A 26,284-nucleotide genomic window follows, 5' to 3' on the forward strand; every position below is an offset into this window, starting at 1 on the left:
CTGCCGCAGATTCACCAGGGAGTTTGCTAAACATACAGAGGTTTTGGGCCCCACCCTCAGAGAATAAGAGCCATTCTTCTGGGCAGGGGTCCAGGCAGCTGTAGTTTTTTTTTTTTTTTTTTTTTTTTTTTGAGACGGAGTCTCGCTCTGCCACCCAGGCTGGAGTGCAGTGGCCGGATCTCAGCTCACTGCAAGCTCCGCCTCCCGGGTTCACGCCATTCTCCTGCCTCAGCCTCCCGAGTAGCTGGGACTACAGGCGCCCGCCACCTCACCCGGCTAATTTTTTGTATTTTTTAGTAGAGACGGGGTTTCACCGTGTTAACCAGCATGGTCTCGAACTCCTGACCTCGTGATCCGCCCGTCTCGGCCTCCCAAAGTGCTGGGATTACAGGCTTGAGCCACCGCGCCCGGCTGGCAGCTGTAGTTTTAGTAAACGCCCAGGTTTGGGAATTTGCATGGAGCATCCCCTCCCCCTCCCCCCATTGTCCCCACCCCATTTCCACAGTCACAATGGCAGCCTGAAGATGCAGTTATCAGGGAGCCCCACCCCAGGCTTCCCACTTCCCTGTCCTCCCCTGACTCAGCTAGATCAATATTGACCATAGGCCCCTCCCCTGCCTCTAAGTCCTGCCACCCTAAGCCCCAAAGCTCTCTGAGACCCTGACCTTGGATCAGCAGAGTCAAGGTCAAGCCAGGCTTGGGACTGTGATGATTTTATCGCTGTGCCCACGCTCACCCGGTATCCCCCTACTCCTCGTGATTGGGCAGGGCATTTGGCTCACTGGAGAAACCTTCAGGGCTCTGAATCCTTAAACTTATCCTGCAGGAGAAACGAGACTTCCTTCCCACCAGGCAGAGCCAATCCCAATCCATCTCTGAAGGGGGTGCTGCTCCCCGCCCTAGCTCCCGTGGCGTGGTCCCTAGCAGAAGGCTGCATGGAGTGGGTGGGTGCAGATAGCTCCCCTTTGCTCACCTCCCTCCACCGAGGCACCTCTGCAGAGCCTTCCGCCCTTGTTCAACCCATTTGCTTTACAAATGGGGACACTGAGGCCGGATCCTCGGAGCACAGAGATGGTGCTGGCAAGCCTGGGCCTCCAGCTTAGCCTGTCCCTGGCTCCAGGCACGCCATCTCCCAGCCTCCTTCTCCCCAAGCTGGTTGGAGGTGGGAGCTGAGCCTCAGTTTCCTTATCTGTACAAGGGAGAGCTGGCTAATGAGATGCATCCCATCTAGAGGGTTCCTGCATGCCACATTTTGTGCTAAGCACTTTGATCACATTTTAAAAATATGTATTGAGCATCTAATTTATCTCATTTAATCCCCCACAAAGGGAAAGTTATTCTCCCCTTTTCACATCTGAGAACACTGCGGTTCAGAGAGGTGAAGCAGCAGATTCGGAGGGACCGTGGAGCCAGAGTTCCACTCTGACCAGCAGATAACTAAGGCCTCCTTGGCTTTTACTGCCTACGGTGTTCTTTTCTTTTTAGAGAAGAGTTCTTACCCTGTCACTCAAGAGATCCTCCCAGCTGGGTAAGGCGGCTTAAACCTGTAATCTTAACACTTTGGAGGCTGAGACAGGAAGATTGCTTGAGCCTAGGAGTTCCAGACCAGCCTGGACAACAAAGTGAAACCCTGTCTCTATAAAAAGAGTAAAAAAATAGCTGGGCATGGTGGTGTACACCTGTGATCCTAGCTACTAGGGAGACTGAGGTGGGAGGATTGCTTGAGCCTGGCAGGTCAAGGCTGCAGTGAGCTGTGATTGTGCCATTGCACTCCAGTCTGGGTGATAGGAGAGCCTATCTCAAAAAAAAGTCCACAAAACAACAACAACAAAAATCCTCCCGCCTCAGCCTCCTGAGTAGCTGAGACTACAGGCACAAACCACTAAGCCTGGCTTCTAAAAAATGTAGAGATGAGGTCTTGGTACGTTGCCCAAGCTAGTCTCGAACTCTTGGTCTCAAGTAGTCCTATGGCCTCAGCCTCCTGAGCAGCTGGGATTACAGGCACCAGCCACCACACCTGGCTCCCTGGCTGCAGTTTTCTGGGGTTGCTGCTCATAGAGCCTATGGACTTCAGCAGGAAAAGGCTTTCTTTCCCAAAACAAGAAGTGATTCTGAATGAAGGTGCTGAAAAAAGCCTCCCTGCGGCCAGAGGGGGCGGGCTGCTGCTCTGTCCTTGGGGAGAAGGCCAGGGCAGCAGGAAGTCAGGCGGAGACAGAGCAGGCGGAACTGTTGGCCAAGGATCCGCAGACGGGCAGCCAGCCCCGGACGCCCTTCCAGGGCAGGACCAGCTTCAGCGAGGACTCAGGCCCCAGAGGGAGTGGCCTGGAGCTCAAAGAACCAAACTTTCCATGAGCCACCAGCAAAAAATGAGTCTGGAGGAGCCTGTCTACGTCAGACCCTGGGGCTCAGCAACTAAGGGTCACGTGGGATCCTGAGGGGCCTGCGACTGTCTTAACTCTTTGCTGGATATCCCCAGAGCCACCCAAGAACTGTGTTCAGTTTGATGCTTCATGGTACAAAGCTGTGAACCAGCCTTGTGGAGTCATTGGGGCGACTGAGAGATGAGGAGAGTCCAATCTCTGTCCTGAAGGAGTTGGCAGCGGGACAGAGGTGGTAGACACAAGTGTGTTCCTCCAATCAATAAATGTGTATCACACGCCCACCAAGCCCATGGGTGATGCTGCTACGAGGTAGGAGTTGTCATTACCCATATTTTACAGGTAAAAGAATGAGAGCTTAGAGAGGTTAAGTGACTTCCCCAAGACCACAGAGCCAGGGAGGAGCAGGGCTGGGAATAAATCCAGGTCAGTGTGGCTGAGCAGCCTGAGGCCTCTGCACCATGCCCTTCTGTGGCCCCAAAGCGCTCTGGGGTCCAAGGAGAGTCTTCACTACATGGAAACAAGATGCATTGTCTCAAAAGGACGTGAGTGCTCTGGGCAGGCAGGGCTGGGCTGTCCTACACCAGATGTAGGACTGAGTCAGACCCCCTGAAGATTCTAGGCGTCCACATCTGGTTGGGGAATTGAGGAAGGCTTACAGGGGAGGGCATATTTAGGAGGGACTTAAAGGATGGCCAGGATCCCAACGGGTGGGCGGGAAGACACTGGATCAAGGCGGAAGGACCTGCCTAAGCCAACGATGGAAGGCAGGACAGCCTTGGCCTGCTCAGAAGCATGAGCTGGGCTGGAGTGATGGACGGGAACACAGAGCTCAGGGCCCACTGAGGACCGAACTCTCAGGTAACCAGTGTGACCCCTGGAGACTGTTGACCCTTACTTGGCCTCGGGAATATGGCTGACCTAATGGTGTGGGTAGGAGCCCCTGCCCTTCCACTGCCTTCCCTCCTTCCCTGCCACAGAGACCACACGTTGGCAGTGGCTGCAGACGGCCAGGCTTCCCATCTCAGCATTTCCTGGTGCCCAAGGGCACCCTCTAACAAGCCCCAGAACAGGAATGAAGGGCCCCGGGGCACCCTACCCTACACTCCAGCCAGGCACATACAATGCCTCCCAAGGCTCCACACCAGCCTCCCAAGTTCAGATGGACACACAGATCAGATGAGACAGGACATTAGAGGACTGAGTGAGGGTGGAGAGCCCTGGGGCCTGGCCTCAGCTCCAGAACATTCTCCCCATGGGACCTGGGTAATCCCTCTGGGCTGCTCATCCCCTGAGACTGTAGAACAGTCAGTCTGCAGAGAGGCTGACAGGAGGCCCTAACTGAGCTGTACTTACAACTTTTTTTGTTTTTTTTGAGACGGAGTGTCTCTCTGTCCCCCAGGCTGGAGTGCAGTGGCACGATCTCAGTTCACTGCAACCTCTGCCTCCTGGGTTCAAGTGATTCTCCTGCCTCAGCCTCCCAAGTAGCTGGTACTACTGGCGCGTGCCACCAAGCCTGGCTAATTTTTTGTGTTTTTAGTAGGGATGGGGTTTCACCGTGTTAGCCAGGATGGTCTCGATCTCCTGACCTCGTGATCCGCCCACCTTGGCCTCCCAAAGTGCTGGGATTACAGGCGTGAGCCACCCCACCCGGCCCCATGATTACAACTTTTAAATCAGTCATCCACATTGCACATTGGGAAATTTCTCATAAAAATCCAGATTTCCAGCTGCCTTTAAAAAGCCCAGAGATCTGGTAGCCCGGGCCCACACTTCTGAGAGGTGGCCTCCCTCTTAAGATAGGCGTGCTTTCTTTAGTTCACCACAGTCCCCACCACTCCCTCTTGCCTCTCCAGCACTCACGGAGGGTCAGTTGCCTCATATTCTCTCGCTCATACCAACAGCTTTGCTCACCCAGGTTCCTGGCTGGCCCTGTAGGCATGTGGGTTTGCCGCCGGGTAGGACATTCACGGGTTGCAGGGTGGGATCCTACTCTAGACAGGGCTGATGTTTCCTCTGAGCTGCCTGCTATGCTGTTGTGGGTTCCCCCAGCTGGGGCTCCCTGTTCCCCAGTCAGCTCCCACTGTAATCAGGGCCAGGCTGGGGGCTGTTCTGAGCCAGGAAGACCTAAAGTCAATACAGGGATCAGGACTAGGGCAGTTGGGAGATGTTGCTGGTGACGGAGGGAGGAGAAGGTGGCATGGCAGGAAAAGTTGTCTGAGAGCAGAGGAAATGGAAAAAGCAGGAGAAACGGAAAGACTGGGCCAGGGAGGACAGAACAGGGACCACAGGCCCAATGGCAGGAGTGGGGCAGGGGTTGGGGAGGCAGGAGGAAGTGAAGCTGGTGGGACCCATGGACTCCTAGAACCCTCCAATCTCACACTTGAAATCTGAGGAGAAGGGAAGCCTAGACTCCCAAGATGCTCCGTTCCTGACTCCCAGGACACCTGGCTGCAGCCAAGAGGCTGGTGAGGAATATTCAAAAGTCCATGGTCCCATGCCCGGGCAGACAGCACCTCTTGCCCAGAAAGGGCATGCTGAGAAGGCTCAGTACCAGGGCGCTGCCAGCAGGGCTGGAGCCTGCCTCGTGGGAAGAAGCACCTGAATTCTGAAGGCCATTCTCACACGCTTTGCAAATTAGCAAATTCATCTCTTTCCCCTCACCCAGAGCCCCAAACAAAGAGGAGTGGGAGGGGGGCCTGGCCCTTTGTTAGGGGGAATTTATTAATATCTGAAATATGCAGCCGCCCTTCCTTTCCACCCCCAATCAAAGCCTTTGTAAACACCTGGGCCTCGCATTTGAAAGGCCCTGGGGCTCTTTTATATGACAAGGCCCTGCCAGGAGGGGGTGGGTGGAACCCGGAGATTCTTCCGGACTGGGAAACTCTTGGCTCCTCCTAACCCTGGTCTTCAGCTCCAGCCTTCACCTGCAGGCAGGGCTGAGGAGGAGCGGGAGAGGAAGGAAGGCAGCAGGCTCATGGGCTCTGCTTTGCTGGCCGCACCACCCCAGGCTCTGCTCGGCTTGGCTGGGCCACCTTGAGCAAGCTTCCTTCCCTCCGTGGGCCTCGGTTTGTCTGTCTGTGTGACAGGGAACGAAGTAGTCTCTAAGGGCCCGGAGTTGTCTTCCTTTCTGAGCCCTACCCACCCCCCACTGCCATAGGGAAATGTCAGACCCAGGGCAGAAGCCAGGAGAGCTGGGGGAAGGAGGGAGCAGAGCCTGTTTCCTCCCCTGTCCAGTGGGAGCTGGGGAGCCCTGTGCTGCCCACCTCATGGCTCTCAGCAGTAAGGAGACAGGGTAAGGAGCATGACCTCATTTGATATTTATTAACAATAAACCAACAGAACACAAGGGGATGGGGGGACACAGCGAGAGACAGGCATAGAGGCTGGCCACAGTTGCACGAGGGAGCCCTGTCCCACGGGAGAATGCTGTGTGCATAAGCCGTGCTGAGGCATTTCTGCACCCCACCCTCCTCTCTGAGGGACCCACAGTACCAAGGGCTACCCTCTGCCCTCTGCCTCTACCCCTACACCGGGCCCAGGGCACATGTCCTGGAGCAGGGTGGGTGACCTCGGGACCAGCCAGCCATGTGTGTAGGCCACCTCCTAGTCTCATGGTTTCCCTGTCACCAGCAACCAAGGCCAGCTTCCTAGCAGCTCCTGAACTGGAGGAGACACTGCAGGCCACCAGGACAAGGGAGATGGGAAGAGAGGGGCCCTGGGCCTTCACAGTGACCCTTCCTACCTCCCCAGCTTGTGCGGCTTGGGGTCCAGTGGGTGAAGGGGTGGCCTTTCTCTGAAGTGCTGGGGCCTCCTGTCCCTACCCACAGCCCCAGCGCCCTGGCTCAGGCCACTGGCACCCTTTTCCCACTTTGCACAGGCCTCCCCACTCCACCCTGTCCCCTCCAATCCACCCTGCACAGACCCAGAATGATATTCTTCATCATGCAAATCCCCTACCCACCCCATCATCCCTGGCTCCCCTCTGTTAGTTTTCCTTCTGTCTTAAACCCTCCTGTAACCTGGTAAAATCAGTGTCTCCAACCCTCTTGGTCTCTGTCCAGGCAGCTCAGCATCCTCTGGCCCAGAGCTCCTCCCGACCCTGCCCTCTTCTTCCTCTCTCTGCAAACGTCCCCATCCTCCAGGGCCCTCAGCTCCCACCTCCTTCAGGAGTCCTGCACACAGGGGCCCCCAGGGATCCTTCTTCCCACGGAACTCATTGACCCTTGATCCCCAGGACCTCGGAGCCTCAAGAGCCTCTATGGCCCTACCCTCCCTGCCCAGCTCCAGATTCTGGTTGTGCTGAGGTGCGTGGGGACAGGCTCCCCCTAAACAGGGAGGGGTGTAGGCCCTGAATAGAGATGAGAAGGTGGTGCTGGCTGCCCTATGGGAAAGGGAGCTGACTGGTCAGGAGGTGTGGGGTCAAGTCCCCTCTGCCATGAGACCCAGGGCAAGTCCCTCCCCTCCTGGCCTCAATATGTCCATCTGCAAAGTAGGGCTGAGTTGGATCATTCTCAGCTCTGGGTGGGTCTGAGTATGCCTGTGCGTGTAGGGGGTTGTCAGAGGTTTCATGAGAGGCAGAGGCTGCAAGAGGGACCCCCACTGGGGGACTGGCATCTTTATGGCAGCCCCCCATAGCCTCTCAGAATCCCAGAGGGCACAGCTGACCTTTGCAGGCTTCTAAGAAGGGACTGTGAGGCCCACCTGCCTCCTGCCTCACATCATCGACTCTTCCTCCTCTGCAATCTCACGGTCCACCTCGATGGCCGTGTTCTCGAAGCTGGTGATGCCCCCGTACTTGCGCATGTGCACCATCAGTGGCTTTGGTGACTGGCTCCCAGCCAGCGTGGCCACATACATGCCCGTCCGGTTCTCCTCCAGGGATGGTCCCCAGTCCATGGCCGGCCGGCTGGCCTGTTGGAGCCGCTGCAGCAAAGCAACGAGAGCAGTGAAAACAGGAAACAGGCAGCACTGGTGGAGTGTTCACTGTGGCCAGGCACCCAGCAAAGACCTGACCACATCGCTGGGCGAGTCCTGGCCACAGCCCCCTGGCGGGGAAGGTGGGGGCACTATGACTTCCCCAGGGGAGGGATCCACCTGCTTCGGTGAGAATCCTGTTCTACCACTTGCAAGTTGGATGGCTCTTGGCAATGCCGCTCGGCTCTGGGTGTCTGCTTCCTGGTCTGTAATGCGGGAATCCCAGTCCTGTCATAGGGTTGTTGTGAAGGCACTGAGATGACGCACTTAGCAGGGTGCTGGGAACAGGGTAAGGCCTGGGAAGTGGCGGCTGTTGCTATAATTACGTGCCAGGCCCCTCCTTAGAGCGTCTGAATGATGATCTAGGAGCCTTTCCCTAAATGCTGAGTCTTAAGAATCTGGGGGCTTTTGGAAAAGAGCAGGAGAACTGAGGTGGGCTTGCAGCTGGCTTTCTTGGTTTCTTCCAGCCCCGACCTGCCTCCTTCTGCCTCTGACCTTTCCCTCATGGAGCCCCAGTTTTCATGACTAAGATGATGACTAAGCCTGGAGATTCCAGAGCTCCTTCTTCCTCAACCACATTCCCAAAGCCCTCTGCCTGTCCTGCGAGGGAGAAGAGAGAGCCCCTGTGTCCTTAAAGAAAGGAAGCAATTAACATTTGGGCAGCCCACTGGGCAGGTTCAAAGGGAGATACCGTGTATAATGCCTTTACCCGGGGTCTCCCACAGCTCGGTACTCACAGCACAGCGATACTTAGGAAGATGTGTTGGGAGCACGCTACCCCACTGCTCAGAAGCCTGCCAATGACTGCACATCTCACTGGAAATGAAATCCAAAGAGTGCACCAGGGCCTCCAGCTCCCGGCCCCTGTCTACCTCCCTGATATCAGCTCTGCCAGTTCTCTCCACCCCCTCTGCTCCAGCCACAGCACTGGCCTCCATGCTGTTCTCAAACATGCCAGCCCCCTGCCTCAGGGCCTTTGCACACGTTGCCTTTCTGCCTGGAATGCTCTCACCCTAGATACCGACATGGATCACCCTGTCCAGTTAGTCAGATCTGTCACCTCCTCAGAGAGGTCTTCTCTGACGATCCTGGCCAAAGTACCATTCCCCCTTAATTCCTGTATTCCTTTTTTTTTAAGTGCAGAACTTACCTTTACGTATTTGTTTATTGCCTGTCCCCCACAATAAAATACAAGCTCCCTGAGAACAAGGACTTAGATTTGTTTCCAGCTGAAAACAGGGGTGCTCAGACCAAAGTTTCTAAACCTGAGTGCTCCTGACGTTTTGGGTCTAGAGAATTCTCTGTTATAGGGGCTGTCCTGTGCATGGAAGGCTGTTTAGCAGCATCCCTGAACTATGCCCACTAGATGACAGGAGCACTCCTCCTTGTACCCCTCTCCCCTCCATGACAGCCAACAATGTCTCCAGACCTTGCCAAATGTCCCCCAATGGCAAAATCACCCCCTGTGGGAACCCCTGGCCTAAAATTGAGCACCCACTGCACTCCAGCTCTGTGCTAAGCAGTGGCTAATTTAATCTTTACAGTGTCCTGATGAGAGCGGTATTACTACTTTTACCATCTGCCTGCACTGATATTATCTGAGTGTTAAAGCTCAGAGAGATCGGTTAAGTTGGCCAAGGTCACACAGGTGGGAAGTGGTGACACTGGGATTTGAACCCGTCCTGACCCCATCCTGAACCTTTAAAATACTTTGCTTTTCTGCCTTTCACAATGGAGACTATATTGATAAGCTTCTTTTCTTCTCGTAGCAGGCCTAAAAGTAGGTATCACCCTCTCCATTTTAAAGACAGAGACACTTAATCCCAGCACTTTGGGAGGCCGAAGTGCCCAGATCACTTGAGGCCAGGAGTTTAAGACCAGCCTGGCCCCGTCTCCACTAAAAATACAGAAATTAACTGGACGTGGTGGCAGGTGCCTGTTATCCCAGCTACTTGAGAGGCTGTGGCAGGAGAATCACTTGAACCGGGAGATGGAGGTTGCAGTGAGCCAAGATGGCGCCACTGCACTCCAGCCTGGGTGATAGAGCGAAACTGTCTGAAAAAACAAACAAAAAAAGACCGGAAAAAAAAACCCTGCCTATTGGATACTATGCTTATTGTCTCCACTGCACTGCACTCCAGCCTGGGTGACAGAGCAAGACTCTGTCTCAAAAAAAAAAAAAAAAAAAAAAAAAATTAAATTAAATTAAAATAAAATAAAAATAAAGACAGAGAAGCTGAGGTTCAGGGAAGTGCAGTAACTTGCTTAGGGCCACGAGGCTGGCAAATGGCAGGGCAGGATTCCGATCCTAGGGTCTGTGCTGGAAGCCCTGGCCTCTGAAGCTGGCACTCCTGAGCTGAGGAATGCCTCCTCCGCAGTGCACACCACTCCTCTCAGGCCCCCCAAAACATGCCCCTTCCCCCTGGCTGTGGGGCAGGGCAGCAGGGCAGCAGGGCGGTGGTGACTGCTGGGGAGCCCAGCATTCCCAGTGGCTCATTAGCAAGGCTTGGGGACCATGAGCTTCCTGGGAGCTGGAGCCTCCACCCTGAGCAACTCCCCTCTCTTACTTGCCTTTGCAGGTACCCTGGCTCTCAAGCAAGGAGCAGAGTTGGAGCTCCTGAGGTTCAGAGAAGGGAAGGAGTTTGCCCCAAGTCACCCAGCAATTGGAGGCAGTGCAGAGGCTAGACTCCAGGCTGCCCCCTGTGGTCTGGCAGCAGGATGGGGGAGGCATAAACCACTTCTGGCTCCTGAGCAACCCCTGCAGGTGGAGCCTTGTGGTGGGGGCAGCTGAGGGGCAGGAGCTACATGGGGGAAGTGGAGGAGAGACGGCAGTGTGCTGGTAAGCAGACTATGGGGAGGGGTGCAGGGGAGGCCCGCTTTATAGCCATTTTCTATGGTGTAAATATCTCCACCGTTGCCAATTCCTAGCTACCAATGGTTTAACACCTAGCTCACACATTCCTGAATATTTAAGGATTAGCTCTCATGAACCAGTGCTAGCTGGCTCCAGCACACTTCTGGTGGGATGTGTGTGTTGTGGGTGCCTCCAGGCTCTCTCTGGATGCCATCCATCGGGCTCACTAAAGCTGCATTCATGATGATGGCCTCTTGCCACCAGAGAACTCCACACCAGCGGTGGCAGAAGTGCAGGCCTCAGTGTTCAGAGGATACAGTGAGGCTCAGACCACACCACTTCTGCTGGCCCACAAAGGGTCACTACTCCCCTCTTCCAACGCCTCAGACCCTGTGGCAAACAGAGTGTACTCTCCATGTTCGTCTGAGTCCCTCCCCAAAACCCTAGGCATGGGCAGGGCTCACACCATCATTCTATCCCCATCCACCAGTGGGACACAGCAGGACTCCTGGGCACAGGAGTAGGGTGACAGCCTGCCCTCTGAGGTCCCACACTGTCACCATTTGACGCTGAGTTCCAGAAGTGAGCTCTGGGCTGGTGACCTGAGTTCAAGACCTGATCCACTCCCAACCCATGGTGGGACCTGAGGCCAGTCCCTGGTTAACAGTGGTCTTTAGATTATGCCACCCCCTCCCCCAAGGCTTCATGTGGTACAAAGTGCCACAGGGCAGGACTCCAGCCCCTGAATCTGCCTCAGCCCAGGCAGATCTCCTCAGGCTAAAAGAAGCTGGATAAGGGGTGGGTGCATATATCTTCTGTTCTAGCAGGGGGACCCAGGGTCAAGCCACAGGTCAGGAAGGCTGAGAGTGGACAGGGTGGGCAGACTCACCTCCCAGAATGAGCCCTCTTCTCGAAGCACAGCCACCAGCATGCCAGCTGGGATCATGAGGCAGGACAGCAGGCCCATCAGGATGCCCAGCAGCTCAGCCCAGGGTGGGAAGCGGTAGCTGCCATACTCCGAGGGCTGGTACTTGACGATGCTATACACCAGCAGGGCCTGCAGAGTGGGGACTCCCAGCATCACTGCGGGCTTTTGTCTAAACTGCCTTAAGGCCCGAGGTAGCCCAGCCTAGTGCCGGCCCAAGGCCTGAGACAGTCCAGCCCAGAGTTACCCAGGATCCTAAGCTGTACCGGAACCTGAAGTGGTCCATCTCTGGAGCCTTTGCAAGGCTTGAGCCAGCCCAGCTCGAAGCTGACCCAACACCAAGGCCTGCAGCAGCCCAGTTCTGAAGCACCCCAATCCCTTAGCTGCTCCAACCTCAAGACAGAAATCACAGCCTAAAGGCTCCAATCCTGAGGTCCTTGGGCCTGGGAAAGACCCACCCATTTAACCAACTGAACTAGGGCCAGGCCCAGCACAGCTACAAAAGCTGGGAACATCAGGGGAGGGGATGGACTAGGATTCTGGTGCCCACCCCAGAGCCCTCCACTGTGGGCTGAGCTGAATGTGCAGAGGGGACTCCCGCTCTCAGTTCTGGGGCCCCAGCCAGCAACCCTCCCTCCCTCCCCAGTTACCAAGAGCGTGGCTGGGGACAGGAACAGCCAGCAGGCCCTGAAGTAGAGGCCCGGCTTGAAGCCCAGCATCATGTGGATGTCTCGGCAGAACCTTTGAATGCCTGCACAGGGGAGGGGAGGAGGAATGGCCCCACCCACCGGCCCCACAAGTGCCAGCAGCCCCCCCCTCCCCCAGCTGCCCCCCCTGGAAACCCTGGCCCTTGGGACCAGGGACCCAGGTACTGGGGGGCCCCAGGGTAGACTCCCGTTCTCCCACTGCAGAGAGCTCGACTCCGCCTCCCACGGCTCTTCTCACCATACACCCGTGTCACGGCAAGGCATGTGGTGATCACCACCACCATCAGCCCAAAGCTGGCGCTGTAGTCATCCAGAAGGACCAGCCAGTACATGCCCCCCTAAAACACAAGCACAGTTCTGGTGTCCCCTCCCCGGGCCTCGCTCTCTGCTGCAGCCCCTTCTCCTGGCAAGAAGTGAGTAGGAAGCAGACATGCTGACGGGGAGCACAAGATGACAGGGCGACAGCTGGCTGCCAGCCCAGCCCTTCCAGGCTTCGTCGTATCTGAGTTCCATGACAGTCGTCTATTATAGAATCCTCCTTTTACCGACGAGGAAAAACAGGCTCAGGGAGGGGAAATCATTTATCCTGAAGCCCCCTCAGCAAGTGCAGGAGTAAGGTTTGAACCCAGATCTTGCAGACTAAATCTCCACAGCCAGGACTCTGAATCACAAGGCCAAGCTGCCTCCTTTGGGAGATAGGGATGGGGAGGGACTGGGTTCCCTGCAAAGAGGAAGATGGAGGGGGCCCAGCAACTGCTCAGCTGGGCCAGAGATCTCGTTGCAGGCCTCTGCCCTTGTCCCGCCCACCTGCCATCCTCCCTGCAGCGCCACTCACATCGGTGGTGAGGATCAGCCCCATCAGGTACATGGCCACGCAGATGAGCCCTGAGAACACCACCTTCTTGGGCCGCAGGTAGTACGGGAACTCATCCGTCACAGCTGTTACAATGGTCTCCAGGAAAGCAAACTGGGAGAGAGGAGGGGCTGGGGTCAGAGTTCTATCCCCACCACACACACACACAGTGCCTGCTGCCACAGATGAGGCTCACCTGGCTGTCCAGGCCGAGAGTCAGAAGCATGAAGAAGAAGAGAAAGGACCAGAAGGGCGACAGAGGCAGCATGGTCATGGCCTGTGGGTAGACGACAAAGGCCAGGCCAGGGCCTGGGCCAAAGGCACAGGGGGTCAGCAGCTTGGGGCATGCGGTGGGCTCCCATATGCACATGCAGACACGCATGGCCACTTACACTCATTTGGGCCACTTGTTTCATCTAACTCAGAGATGCCCACTTAAACGCACCCTCTGACACTTCCTTAACTCCCAGGACCTAGGCCAGCACATTGCAGGTACTCAGTGAACATAGGTTGATAAACAAACACAAGACCCCAGTATAAAACCTCATTGAAATATACTTATGTATGCAGTTATCGGTACAAACAATACCACTAACGCACATTTACATGCATCCACTGGCAAAAGACACAGTGATTCACATGACCATTCTCACTCTTTTCACTTGCACATAGACACCTACACACACAAGGTGACTTATTTGTGCAACCAAAGCACAGAACATGACAATCTTGCGCAGAAACTCATTTACCTCCAGACATGGGTTAATGCACACTCCTTTGCTCACCCATCCCCTTGCACATGGACCACCAGAAACCAGCTAGGACGTGTTCCTGTGCATGCACATGTGTGCATATGCACACACATGACATACCCATCCACAATTTTTTTTTTTTTTTTGAGACAGAGTCTCGCTCTGTCGCCCAGGCTGGAGTGCAGTGGCACGATCTCGGCTCACTGCAAGCTCCGCCTCCTGGGTTCATGCCATTCTCCTGTCTCAGCCTCCAGAATAGCTGGGACTACAGGCGCCCACCACCACGCCTGGCTAATATTTTTTGTATTTTAGTAGAGATGGGGTTTCACTGCGTTAACCAGGATGGTCTCAATCTCCTGACCTCGTGATTCACCCACCTCAGCCTCCCAAAGTGCTGGGATTATAGGCGTGAGCCACCACCCCCGGCCCCTTTTTTTGAGGCAGAGTCTTGCTCTGTTGCCCAGGCTAGAGTGCAGTGACCCGATCTCGGCTCATTGCAACCTCCACCTCCAGGGTTCAAGCGATTCTCCTGACTCAGCCTCCTGAGTACTGGGATTACAGGCATGTGCCACCATGCCCGGCTGATTTTTGTATTTTTAGTAGAGACGACTCACCATGTTGATTAGGCTGGTCTCGAACTCCTGACCTCAAGTGATCCGCCCACCTTGGCCTCCCAAAGTGCTGGGATCACAGGCGTGAGCCACCACGCCTGGCCCCCATCCATAATCTTGCTGGTCCACCGGCCCAGCCCCATCTCTACCCAACACACATGCTCACCCCACTGAGGCCAGGCAGCCTGCCCACCTGCTTTGGCTACTTGGTCCACAGGCACGCCCAGCTCCTGAGACATGTAGCCCAGCACGGAGAAGATGGCAAAGCCAGCCAGGATGCTGGTGATGGCGTTGCCCAGAGTGACGATGAAAGTGTCTCTACCAGAAGAAGTCCAGGTGCGGGCCAGTGTGAGTAGACCTTCCTTTCAGCCTCTGAGGCCCTCCCTGGCCAGCCACTCTCCTCCCTGCTTTGGACCCCAGGGTCTGGGAGGCTGTGGGACACTGACCTATAGATGTTCTGGTGAAATGTGTTGTAGGAGGCAAAGGTGAGGAGCCCTCCGAAGCCCACACCCAGGGAATAGAAGATCTGAAGAGCAGCTTCAATCCACACCTGTGCCAGGAAGGATGGAAAGGGAGGGTGTGTGGAGGGTCAAGGACAGAGAAGGAAGGCAGTGAATGAAGACGGTGTGACAGCTCCAGGGATGGCGTGGTCACCAGCCTGGCTCACAAGTGACGTGGACCAGGAGCAAAGCCTGCCCCAACACTTACACAGTGGGACATGGGCAAGTCCCTTCACCTCTGCAGGCCTCAGTTTCCCACCCAGGATCTAGAAGATGGTCTCTAAGCTTGGTCCAGTTCTGAAGGACACAGAGCCTAATGTAAAGTATTCAGGAGATTTGTATTGGCAATAAGCCTGCATAACCCCTTTACTTCCTTTCTGGAATCCTGGCATCTGGATTTGGACCCCAGCTTCACCCCTGTCTAGCTGTGCAGCCTGAGCAAGCCAGGTCACCCCTCTGGACCGCAGGATCCCCATCTGTAATGAGGGGATAGGAATAGTGCCTAGTTCATGGGAGGAGTACGGATTAAATCACTACACACATGCATGTAAAACACTAGGGCAAGGTCAGGCACAGTCACCAGTCAATAAATATTAACGTCAACTGTCAGTACCATTGTTATCACCATCGTCACTAATGCCCTCCTTGGGGTTTACAGTCACACAGATCTGCGCTGGGATCCCTGTTCTGCAATCCCCTAGCTGTATGACCTTAAGGTTATTAAAAACTCCTTTGAGCCTCAGTTTATTCCTCTGTAAAACGAGGAGGATAATGTTTACAGGATTGTTAAGAATAATAAATGAAGTATAATATGCAGTTAGTGACAATATATTGTATTCTTGGAGAATGCTAAGAGAGTGGATGTTGTGTTCTCACCACAAAAATGATAATTATGTGAGATAATACATATGCTAATTAGCTAGATTTAACAGTTCCCCCACATACATATGCTTCAAAATATCACGTTGTGCATGATAAATACATACAATTTTACCTATCAATTTAAAAATAAAATAATAATAATAATAAATTAAAAAGACACAAGGAGGGCTGAGCAGAATGCCTGGTACTGGGGTGTCCCAGGGAGCCCTCTTTCTACTCTCCAGCTCAGGCCTGGCCCCTCCCTCTGCACCCCGCCCCGAGGGGCTCACCTTGGAAGACAACAGGTGGTGGAACTGAGGGGTGAGATAGAACTGGATGCCCTTCCAGGCCCCTGGGAGGGTGACTCCGCGGACCAGCAGCATGAGCAGGATGAGGTAGGGGAACGTGGCCGTGAAATACACCACCTGAGAGATGGTAAGTAAGGAGCTGATGGCATCGGGGACCTTCCCTCAGTGCCACTCCTTGTAAACTCATCTGTGTCACTTGCCTCCCCAGCCTTGTGGTAGCCCAAGCTAGGAACCAGCCTTCATTTGTGAGGCTTCCCTCCTCCCTTCACACACCCAGCATCGGCAAAGCACCACCACCTTGCTTCCCAAGGCCATGAGACCATGTCCACTGCAGCCCCTGCTCCAGACAGCCATTGTTGCTTACAAAGGCCTCCTCCTCCCCGTGTCCACTCCCTGCGCTGGCAAACCCACTCTGCATCATCCTCAGACATTCAACATTCCCAAACTCACTCCTCCCTCTCTCCTTCTTTCCCAAACCTCCAGTCACCCCTTCAGCAAACACCATCAAGTCTCAACATCCTCACTGCCTTGGCTTTGACCATAACCTCTCCTCTCTTTCTATATGGTTTCTACCCTGTCTTTTTTGTCTTAAATGGCTCTGTTCCCACTTCTGCTATCGGCTGCACCATGCAGAGGAAACAGTTCTGATTTATCAATGATTGGGCAAACCATCCTGAAGGTTTTTGAGTTTTTTCTTTTCTTTTCTTTTCTTTTTTTTTTTTGAGACAGAGTGTCACTTAGCCTCCCAGGCTGGAGTGCAGTGGTGCAATCTCTCTGCTCACTGCAACCACCATCTCCCGGGTTCAAGCAATTCTCCCATCTCAGCCTCCCAAGTAGCTGGGATTACAGGCACCTGCCATCATGCCTGGCTAATTTTTGTATTTTTAGTAGAGACAGGGTTTCACCATGTTGGCCAGGCTGGTCTTGAATTCCTGACCTCAGGTGATCCACCCACCTCGGCCTCCCAAAGTGCTGGGATTAAAGGCTTGAGCCACCACCTCCTGCCCTGAGTTTTTTCAAAACAGCTTTATCGTCCTTTCCACCCCTTCATCACCTACAGTAGACATCCGTGGCTTTGTCTTCCAGTCTCTAGTTTGCCTTTTTCATGTAACAGTACCTGACTGTCCCACCATGGAGGTGACTCCATTCCCAGCTCCAGGGGTGGATATATGACCCACGCCCAGCCAAGCAGAGCATTCCATCCCCCCGGCCACAGGGATTAATTTAGGGATGGATGCACAGCCCTGCTCAGCCAGTGAGACTCAATTCTAAAATACTTGCGAACTGGGGAAAACAACCCTTTACCAAGCTTAGACGTATGCCTAGAGCTGTTAGGGCGACCTCACGAAGAATGAAGCCTCAGAAGGAAGCCAGCCTGGAAGGAAGCACTACTGAGACACCCAGAGAACCAGTTTCCTGATGACACTGATTGAACCCCTAGACCCAGCTGTGCCTGAAGCACACCCTCTGGACTTTCCAACTGAGTGTGGTAACTGGGTTCTGGTCACCCGCATCTCAAAGAGCCCTAACTCATGTACTCACACTCCAAGTGTTCAACAAATTCTTGCTGAGCTCAGTCAAAGTGCCATGCACTGGGTCAGGATACAGCTGAGTGCAGACCCTGCCTTGGTGAGCTTCCAGTCTAGTAAAGCAGCCTTGCTCCTGTGTGTTCTCACCTCCATGTCTCTTTTCAAGCAGCCCTCATCCCCCAGCCTCAAAGCTCTCTCCCTTCTCCCAGCTGAAGTCTCTTCATCTTCTCATGCTCAGTCCATGCCCCGCCTTCTCCAGGAAACCTTCACCCCATCCAGCCCCTCAGGCCTCCGGGGCCTCCCGAACGTCACCTTGCCAGAAGACTTCACACCCTTGAGGATACAGAGGAACACGATGACCCAGGCCAGCAGCAGGCAGAGGCAGAGGTTCCAGCGGATCTCCCCAGGGCTGCCGATGCCCTGGCTGCCTTGGATGTGGAGGACGTAGCGGCTGTGGGAGACAAAGGTCTCAGTGTCCCCTGGTCACCCCGCCAGGCTCCACAGACATGGAGTCAACCCATGTCCAGCTCACAAGGCTTTACTGCCGTTCTCCACTTGACACCCTCTTGGTCCCTCTCCATCCTTCTCCAACCAACTCTGACGCAGGAGGCTGGCCTCAGCAGACCTTACCCCTTCCTCAGCTTTGGGAGGCTGAGGAGGCAAGATCGCTTGAGGAGAGGAGTGCGAGACCACCCTTCCTCTTCAGCTCCCATGTGGGTTTGGCTAATGGGAGGCAACAGCGGGAGACTGGAGTTCGGAGAGGAATGAGGGGTCTGGGTATTTGCATATACATGTGTATACCACACACACACACACACACACACACACACACACACACACACACACCCCATCCAGGGCCTGGCCATGACTGTGTTTTTTAGGCAGCCCCTCTTCCAAGGCTCCGATTCTCCCCTGGTTCCCTCCCATTGCCTCCTAGGTTCGGGGGTGGTGACAGCTCTCCTGGTTGCTAGTCACTGATGCTTCACTTTTCGCTGTGGCTTCCATGACCCTCTGAAAAGTCCCTTCACTAAACTCCCTTCAGTGAAACCCTCTGACAATCCATCTGCCTCCTGCCTGCATCCAGACTGATGCAGTGGGCTGTTGCATGGCCATGGAGACCACCCTGGCAGTTGCCAGTGACTGCATCAAATCCTTTGGCTTTAAGCTGCAAACTCAGGCTGATTCTTTCCCACTGGTCAGATAAACTCTTCAGCAGGTGTGGACACTTCAGATGGACTTGAAGTGGACAAATGAATGAACTATGTACTGCATGCAGGTTAAATACCAAAACATTTCAAGACACGGAGCCTATCTGGGAAAAATCTCCTAACAGCAGTCCTTTGTAGGTGAGCGGGTGGGGTTATAGGGTCTGTGTTCTCTGGCCAGCCAACAGTACCACCTAGGGACCAGGCTATTTTAGAATGATCCAGAACAGGATCAGGACCCAGGAGTCCTTAGTGTCAGTATTATCTCTATCACTAACTACTGAGCAATACTGAGCAAGCCTCCAGGCTTTTCTTTCTCTCTCTCTCTTTCTTTCTTTCTTCTCTCTCTCTTTCTTTCTTTCTCTCTTTTTTTAAAGGCAGAATGCAGTGACAAGGCTTTGTTTTATTGACCATAAAATGGGGCATTGGGATAGGCTGATGAGTGCAACATCCTTCTAACACCCACCGTTCCCAGGACCTACCATGTGCCTGGCACTGTGATAATGGTTTCACCTGCATTATGTTGTTTAATTCTGATGACGATCCCTTACTCTATCATAGTCCTATCTCTATTAGAGAAGTCTGAGATGGTCCTTACTATGTACAGTCCTGGCCTTATGCTAAGTGCTTTACCTATGATATAGCAGTTGCTCAATAAATATTTATTAAAAGAATGAATGAGTGGGTTAAATCACTAACTGGATAACATCTTATGAAGCAGGTACTGTTACCAACCCCTGTTACAGAGGAGGAAACTGAGACTTCATAATGTTACTATTACTAGTATCATCATCATCATCATTCTCAGCTAGTATTTATTGAGCACTTACTATCCACCAGACTGGACTGCACAATTTATTAATATATGCTTTCTCTCCTTTAATCTTCACTACAACCTTTCTGACATACCCAGTATTATTGCCCTCATGCTACAGATAAAGCAACAGAAGCCAAATAAATTGTTCAAGGGCACACAACTGGTCAGGTGAAGAGCTGGGATTAGAAGCCAGAGTCCGCCTGCCACCAGCACCTGAGCTCATCTTGGTGGTGCATGCTGAGCCCCTTGGGAATGCCCTCTGGCCACCCTCAGTGGTGCAGGGTCCCCTCAGATGTTGCGGGGCCAGCAGCTGCCTGACCTCCAGTACTCCTCACTGGGGCTGACGGTGCAGGTGAGGTTGAGGGGCAGGGCCCCGTTGCCGTCCTTGGAGCCTCTGTGCTCCAGGCAGAGTTCTGTGTTCCACCAATTGCCACAGTGCTCCCACGGTAGGTCGCTGGTGAGGGAGGCGAAGAGGTAGAAGAGCACGTAGGCGATGATCATGTTGTAGTAGATGGCCACCAGGCCCACGATGAGCAGCATGGCTGCGCCGGCGCCTGGTGTGGGGAGAGGCTGCTGGGCTGCCCAGGCCAAGCCCTCTGCCAGCTGGGTGGGGTGGCCTCCAGGGAGCTGGTGGCTTTCTGGGCTTCACTTCCATCTCTGCCTGGAGCTTGTGGGGGTTCTGGGGGCAACCTCCCTGCCTCCCCCAGGCCCTGAGCCCTTTCCTCCCTGGGGACCTCTGAGGCCTCACCTTTGAAGAGGGGACTGATTTTCCAGACAGCCAGTGGCCCTAGGCTGGAGAACTGGCCCAGGGAGAGCTCCAGGAAGAAGAGGGGGATGCCACAGATGGCCAGCATGAGGAAGTAGGGCACGAGGAAGGCGCCTGCCGGGAGCGGGGTGGTCAGCAAGGGCCTTGGGGGCAGCTCCCCCAAAAGCCCAGCTCTAGCCCCGCCCCTCCCCTGGCCTGCAGACGCCCCCTCAGACCTGATGGAACACTGTAGGTTTCTTCTCTTCTACACCAGACTGCTGAGGGCCAGAGTGGCCAGCAGGGATTTACTCACCTCTGGAGCCCCAGTGCCCAGAACAGTGCTGGGCTCAGCGCAGACGCTGAGAAACGCCTGCTGAGGGAGTGAATGAATGAATGAGGGAGAGAACGTGTGAATTTCCTACTGAAGAAAGTGCAGACTCCTCAGTACAGAACCAGCACCCTTCAGAATCTGGCTCCACTCTATCTGCCTGCCCCTCCCCACCACGTCGCCTCAGATACTTGTGACTGCCACCTGTGGTTCCGTGGGCCCACAGCCCTTCCCCTTTGATTCTCACATTGGCAGTCACTTCTTTAGAGAACTGCCCACCACCATATGGCTCTGGAAGGGCTGCCAGTCACATCAACCAACCCCCTCCTAGGCGACCTTGGGCAGAATTAGTTGGAAGTGGTTTATCATAACCTGGGGCTGGGAGGAGGGAGTTCACCGCCCTCTCCACCTTCCTCAGTGAGCACCTGTCCAAAGCCAGGCTTATCAGAGACCTTCCCTGCAATTCTGTATAGATTCATTCAGACAGAGCAGTTCTGCAAAGCTCTTGGGTTGCTAAACCTATCTGAGGATGAAGTCATTGCAGAGTTGTCTGCGGCCACCTCCCCCCGAGGCCTGCCCCTCACCAACTGCGGGGAGGAAGCCTGTCTCAGGACAAAATGAGGCCAGCACATAGAGAGGAAGAGTAGTGACATGGGGAGAGTGCTTGCCGAGAGACACCATGGGTATCTTCAAGGTCCTGGAGCTTCAGAGGCCAGCTCCAGTCCCACACATCCTAGTCATGTAAATTTATCCTTTCTTTGCTTCATCTCTAGCTTTATTTGGATTTCTCTCACTTTCTCAATATATGCTTCCTTCAAGAGTTTGCTAGAGACAGGAGGAGATACAGAGTACTGGTGAGAGCACACTGGCCAGGGAGGAGACAGTTCTGGATTGGAATGTTGAGTCTGCCACCCTGTGACCTTGGGCAAGGACGCTGGTCTCTTCAAGTTTCAGCTACCTCATCGTATCCATGGTGCCTACCCAATAGGGTCATCACCAGGGTTAGATGAGATGGGCACAGAAAGCACCAAACCCAGGGCCTGACAGGTGGTGAGTGCTCAGCCCTAGCTTTTGCTAATGAGACTTGGAACAGTCACTTGATGGAGAAGCAGGGGCGAAAGAAAATTTGTTTAAGATGGGAGACTTTGTGTTTGCAGCCTGAATGGAAGGAACCAAGAGAGGAGGAAAGATTGGAGATGCAAGAGAGGGAATGATTGATGGAGCACAGCTCAGGAGGAGGTGGGGGAAGGAAGGGGTGGGGAGAACACTGAAAGAGCAGTGATCATCGGCAAGGCAGATACAGCTCTTTATCACGAAGCAGAGGCAGCTCCCTCTGCCCACCGTGCAGGGCGTGGCCAGCCTTAGAGAGGGAACCATGTGGGTATCCTTCCTGGGGATGAGAGGGAGGAAGGAAGGGCTTGGGTGATGAGAAGGACAAGACAGGGTGAACTCCCTCCTCCCAGCCCCAAGTTACTATAAACCACTTTCAATGAATTCTGCTCAAGGTCGCCTAGGAGACAGTGGCTGAGGCCACCGAAAAGCTCACTCTACCCCAGGGCCTTGGCCCATCACCCCAGACACTCTCCAACAGGACCTCAGGCCCATACCTCCTCCGTTGGTGTAGGCTCGATAGGGGAAGCGCCAGACATTCCCCAGGCCTACACAGTAGCCAATGCAGGACAGCAGGAAGTCCAGCTTTCCTGTCCAGTTGCCCCTGTTTGCAGCAAAGTCCACATCCAGGTCAACATCGCCCTGGTCACTGGGGGTCATCAGCAGGTCTGGGGTGACAGGCTGCCAACGAGAGAGACCAAAGAGGTCAGGGAGAAGACTGAGGCCAGGCCAGAAATGCGACCTCAAGACAAGACTCTGGAATTGAACGGGGCCAAATGAAAAGACACTATCAGTCCAGATAATCAAACGCTCTCAACTGGACTAACCTGGTCATATGCAGGAGAGCCTCAGGATTTTCGGCGACCAAAACTTACTGGGCCAGCAGGGTAGCTTAGGCACTAACAAAGCTACCCTGACCTTAGCTTGGCTAACACAGAGGTCAAATTAAGGGATGGTCCTTTTTATTTTATTTTATTTTTTTTGAGACAGAGTCTTGCTCTGCCTAAAAGAGGTGATAGGAGGACAACAGGAAGAAGTTGGGAGCCCGCAGCATAGAAAGGAGAGGACTTGGAGGGACCTGGGGTTCCCCTGAGGGAGGGAGTCCACTGATGCTCCGTGGCTCAAATGGGGCCTACTGAGAACAAAGGAGATCTGACTCCTTGTTTAGGACTGGTACTTTTCAGTCATAAGCCAGAAAACTGTCCCCAATACTCCCCCTCCCCACATGCTGACAGCTTGGCTGCGGGGGTCTAACCCCACTAAGCAAGGTAGGGAGAGCCTGAGGTCTGGGTGAATTTTGTGAATTCTGGCTCATGAGCAGGAAGAAGGTACTTAAGCTGTGATCTGTCTCAGAAAGTCATAATCTTGCTGTCCCTGGAGGGGAGATGCATGCCCAGAGGGGAGCGGAGGCCAGCTGTTCCTAAGGTTCCCTTTCATGCTTCAAAGTGGGTGGGAGGTCCACGGGGCATTCTCCCTTGGGAGACCCTCAGTGATGGTGACCACAGTGTTGATTTTGCCAGAAACTGGCTATTGGCCACAGGGGCCGTGGTGACAGGAACAGCCAGGCATTATTATGGGTGACGATGACAATGACAGAGCATGAAGAGCTGTTTTTAAAGTAACTAGGCTGCAAGGGATGAAACAAACACATGCCTGGCAGTTCTTTAGCTGTGATCGTGGACATGCTGAGGTGACAGGAGCAGCAGATCCCAGACTTCTGTGAAACCCCCCCCTCCCCTCCAATGCCCCTTTCCCTGAGGCTGCCTCTCCGGCTGGGTGAGCATCAGCCTTCAGGAACCTCTCACTCCCAGGTGAGCTCTGGGAGGAATGGAGTGGCAGCCAGTTGACACTGTTCCTGGCGTTGGGTGGTGAGCAGGCCTGTCACCCTGAGACACGCCCCCGTCCAGCCCAGCACCATTCAGGCCAGTTCACAGGAGGTCCCAGTAATGAGGCTCCTCTGATCCCTCCTGAGAAGCTGCCCTTTCCATGCTCACGGAGCGGTCCTGGTTCTCTGTTTCCATGGTGACAAGAGTTCCATGAGCAGGATGCTGCCAGCTCGTTCCCCTCCTCCCCCAATCAGAGGGAAGCCTGCTTCTGCTCCAGGGGCAGGACATGGGGTCCTCCAAAGCTGAGCCAATCAGGAGCCCAACTGGAGTCCCCAACCCCACCACGGGGTGAATCCCAGGAGGCTGGCACAGTGAGGATGGGGCTGGTTGGGAGACAGAAGAAAGCAATCAAATAGCTGGGGCAGGGTTGGAAGCTGAATGAGTTGCTTCATACTTCTTCCTGGGTGTAAGGCTCCCACTCCTGAATCTCCCACTCCCTACCCCGGGGCATGCAGGAGCACACAGCTGAGTTTGTCAGACCTGCATGCTCGCCTTTAGGGACCCACAGCAGGGGCTGGGAGACTCAAGACTGCCCAAGCCAAGGCTCTTCAGGACAGAGAGAGACAATAGGAATCTGGAGTCCAACTTAATCATTGTGCAGATTAGGAAACCGAGTTTCAGGAAGAAGGGATGAGCCCAAGGTCAAACAGCAAGTTAAAGGCACAGCAAGATTTGGACCTAGATGCCCTGACTCTAAGTCCAGTGCTCATCTCTGAGCAATGCTGCTCCTTTGCGGAAACGTGGCATTTTCTCATTCCCGTCCAATTTTGCTTGAGAAAAGGGAAAGGACCCTGAGAGGAGGTAGCAACCTAGAACCAACCCTCTCCCCTGTTGGCTCTAGGTTGCTTAGCCTGTCAGCAGGTAAGCAGTAAGTCTCACCCCTCTGTGCCTCAGTTGCCTTATTTATAAAGTGAGGCTACTAAGACCTAGCCCCCAGAAGTGTTAAAGGATTAAATGAGATAAAGCTTGCTAGCCCTCCAGCCCAGCACCCAGCAAGCGCTTCACAAAACATGGCTATTTACATAATGTGCAGCCCTATAGCAGAGAGGGACAGGGCCTCTTGTGGGGAGGGAAGGCAGAGAGGGAAGAGAAGGACAGTGGAAGAGAATGGAAACAGGACCCAAGAGACTCACAAATGGTCCCAAGAAGTCACTTATGTCAGTGAATAAAAAAGACACACCGGCCGGGCACGGTGGCTCACACCTGTAATCCCAGCACTTTGGGAGACCGAGGCGGGAGGATCACAAGGTCAGGAGATCGAGACCATCCCGGCTAACATGGTGAAATCCCGTCCCTACTAAAAATACAAAAATTAACCAGGCATGGTGGCGGGCGCCTGTAGTCCCAACTACTCGGGAGGCTGAGGCAGGAGAATGGTGTGAACCTGGGAGGCAGAGCTTGCAGTGAGCTGAGATGGCGCCACTGCACTCCAGCCTGGGCAACAAAGCGAGATTCCGTCTCAAAAAAAAAAAAGACACACCACAGTGGTTCCAAGCCCAGCTGCCCGAGAGCAGAGAACTTGAATGAATGAGTGTGTGTGAGTGAGTGTGAGTGTGACAGTGTGTGCGTGTGTAGGGAGGTTGGTAACACCAGCCCCTGAGAACAGTATTCTCACGTCTACTAGTCCCTTCACATTCTTCCCCACACCTCACACACCCAGTGGGTCCTGCTTTGGTGCCTCCAGGCTGGGGCTGAGCCAGAGGAGGTTCAGGTTAGAGAATGAGCTTGTCCAAAGTCACCAGGCAAGTGGCAGCTGCAGAATTAGACTCAGGAGATCTGACTCCTTAGTTAGGACTGGTACAAGCCAGAAAACTTCCCCCAATATTCCCCCTCCTCATATGCTGACAGCTTGACTGAGAGGTCCAATCCCACCAGGCAAGGTGGGGAGAGCCTGAGGTCTGGGCCAACGGCCAATCTCCCACACCAGCTTCCATCTTCACTGCCCATATCCTCGGGCCTCCGGTAGCTCCCTCCCTGTCTTTGTCTCCTTTCAGACCTGCAGAGGGGCAGCCTGGGGTCTCAGCAGGGAAGCTAAAGGGGCGGGGAGGGAGCAGGCAGGAAAGAAGAGAGTCCTCCCGCAGGCTCAGGGAGCCGGCTTCAGTATGGACGACCGCCTCCCACTCCCCACCTCCCAGATGAGTCCAGCTCAACGCTCAGGTATCCCAATACCCCCCACACCCAGCAATCAGCCCCTGGCGGGGAGCAGCAGGGTGGAATTGGGGACTAGGGAGAGGTGGGTGCCGGGCCCCGGCCGCCCCGACCCCGCGCCTCCCAGGACTGCAGACACCTGTTTATAGCCCTGGCCCAGTGAACCAGGGCTCCCTTCATACTACATCCCGAACCCCAGATGGCAGGGGCCGAGGTGGGGGCGCAGACCATGACCCTGACCCTCCCTGTAATCCAGCTGAGCCGGGCCTTCCCCAGAGCCCGAAGCTGCTCTGGGTGCGCCCTCAGACCTTCCCCAGGGGCCTCGATGGGGGCGGGTCTCTCCAACCCTCCTCCAGGTGCGCCCCGGGCCCCCGCCCTCGTGCCCTACCTTGCGAAGGTGAGCTCCCTGGAGCTTCTTCATCTTGGAGGGCGGGTGGCCGGGACTCAGCTGCCCCGGAGCGCAGAGATCGAGGGCACGAGAGATGGTCCACCGGCCGCTGCGCCTTTGCCCCCGCGGCTCCCGCGCACCGGCTGGGGCGGGCACGGACGCAGGCGCTGCCGTCTGGCGGCTGCGGGCGTGGAGCGCGGTCAGGACGCTGTGAACGCCTTGTCTGTCCCTGCGCAGCGCCCGAGGCTGGGGAAAGGTGCACGGCTACGCCCGCGTAACACCCAGACAGACAACTGACGGACGGACGGCGGGGGGATGCGCGCGCCCCCGCACGCAGAGCTGCGGATTGGAGGGCCCTGAGCTAGTGGGGAGGGGGGTTCGCGACGGAAACCTCAGCTTCCT

The 26,284-nt window shown here is 54.8% G+C and overlaps 1 protein-coding gene across 2 annotated transcripts; it reads right to left on the reverse strand.

The window, feature by feature from the left end:
- Positions 1-5,674: 5,674 nt before the first annotated feature.
- On the reverse strand, positions 5,675-26,284 carry SLC6A7 (solute carrier family 6 member 7). Of its 2 annotated transcripts, XM_050793659.1 has the most exons (14): positions 25,883-26,284; positions 21,958-22,141; positions 20,026-20,157; positions 19,597-19,831; positions 17,568-17,706; positions 15,709-15,843; positions 14,504-14,607; positions 14,251-14,375; positions 12,891-13,003; positions 12,677-12,808; positions 12,080-12,179; positions 11,785-11,885; positions 11,099-11,266; positions 5,675-7,304 (listed from the first exon to the last, which is right to left on the reverse strand). In XM_050793659.1, exons 1-14 carry the CDS (start codon positions 25,913-25,915, stop codon positions 7,095-7,097), a joined length of 1,911 nt encoding a protein of 636 aa, XP_050649616.1. In that variant the 5' UTR covers positions 25,916-26,284; the 3' UTR covers positions 5,675-7,094. The 2 variants fall into 2 exon arrangements, with proteins under 2 accessions (XP_050649616.1, XP_050649617.1); XM_050793660.1 differs by lacking the exon at positions 25,883-26,284 and having other exon boundaries at positions 20,336-22,044.

This window comes from Macaca thibetana, chromosome 6 (genome assembly GCF_024542745.1).
Source record: "Macaca thibetana thibetana isolate TM-01 chromosome 6, ASM2454274v1, whole genome shotgun sequence".
NCBI classification, from domain to species: domain Eukaryota; kingdom Metazoa; phylum Chordata; class Mammalia; order Primates; family Cercopithecidae; genus Macaca; species Macaca thibetana.

Bases quoted from the DNA above. Each gene is read 5' to 3' on its own strand.
- SLC6A7 (XM_050793659.1), bottom strand. From the start codon at position 25,915: ATGAAGAAGCTCCAGGGAGCTCACCTTCGCAAG. The intron at 17,707-19,596 runs GTCAGGCAGCTG...TGTCTCCCACAG, and splicing joins CCCAGTGAGGAGTACTGGAG to CCGCTACGTCCTCCACATCC. The intron at 15,844-17,567 runs GTGACGTTCGGG...ACCATCTCTCAG, and splicing joins GTGTGAAGTCTTCTGGCAAG to GTGGTGTATTTCACGGCCAC.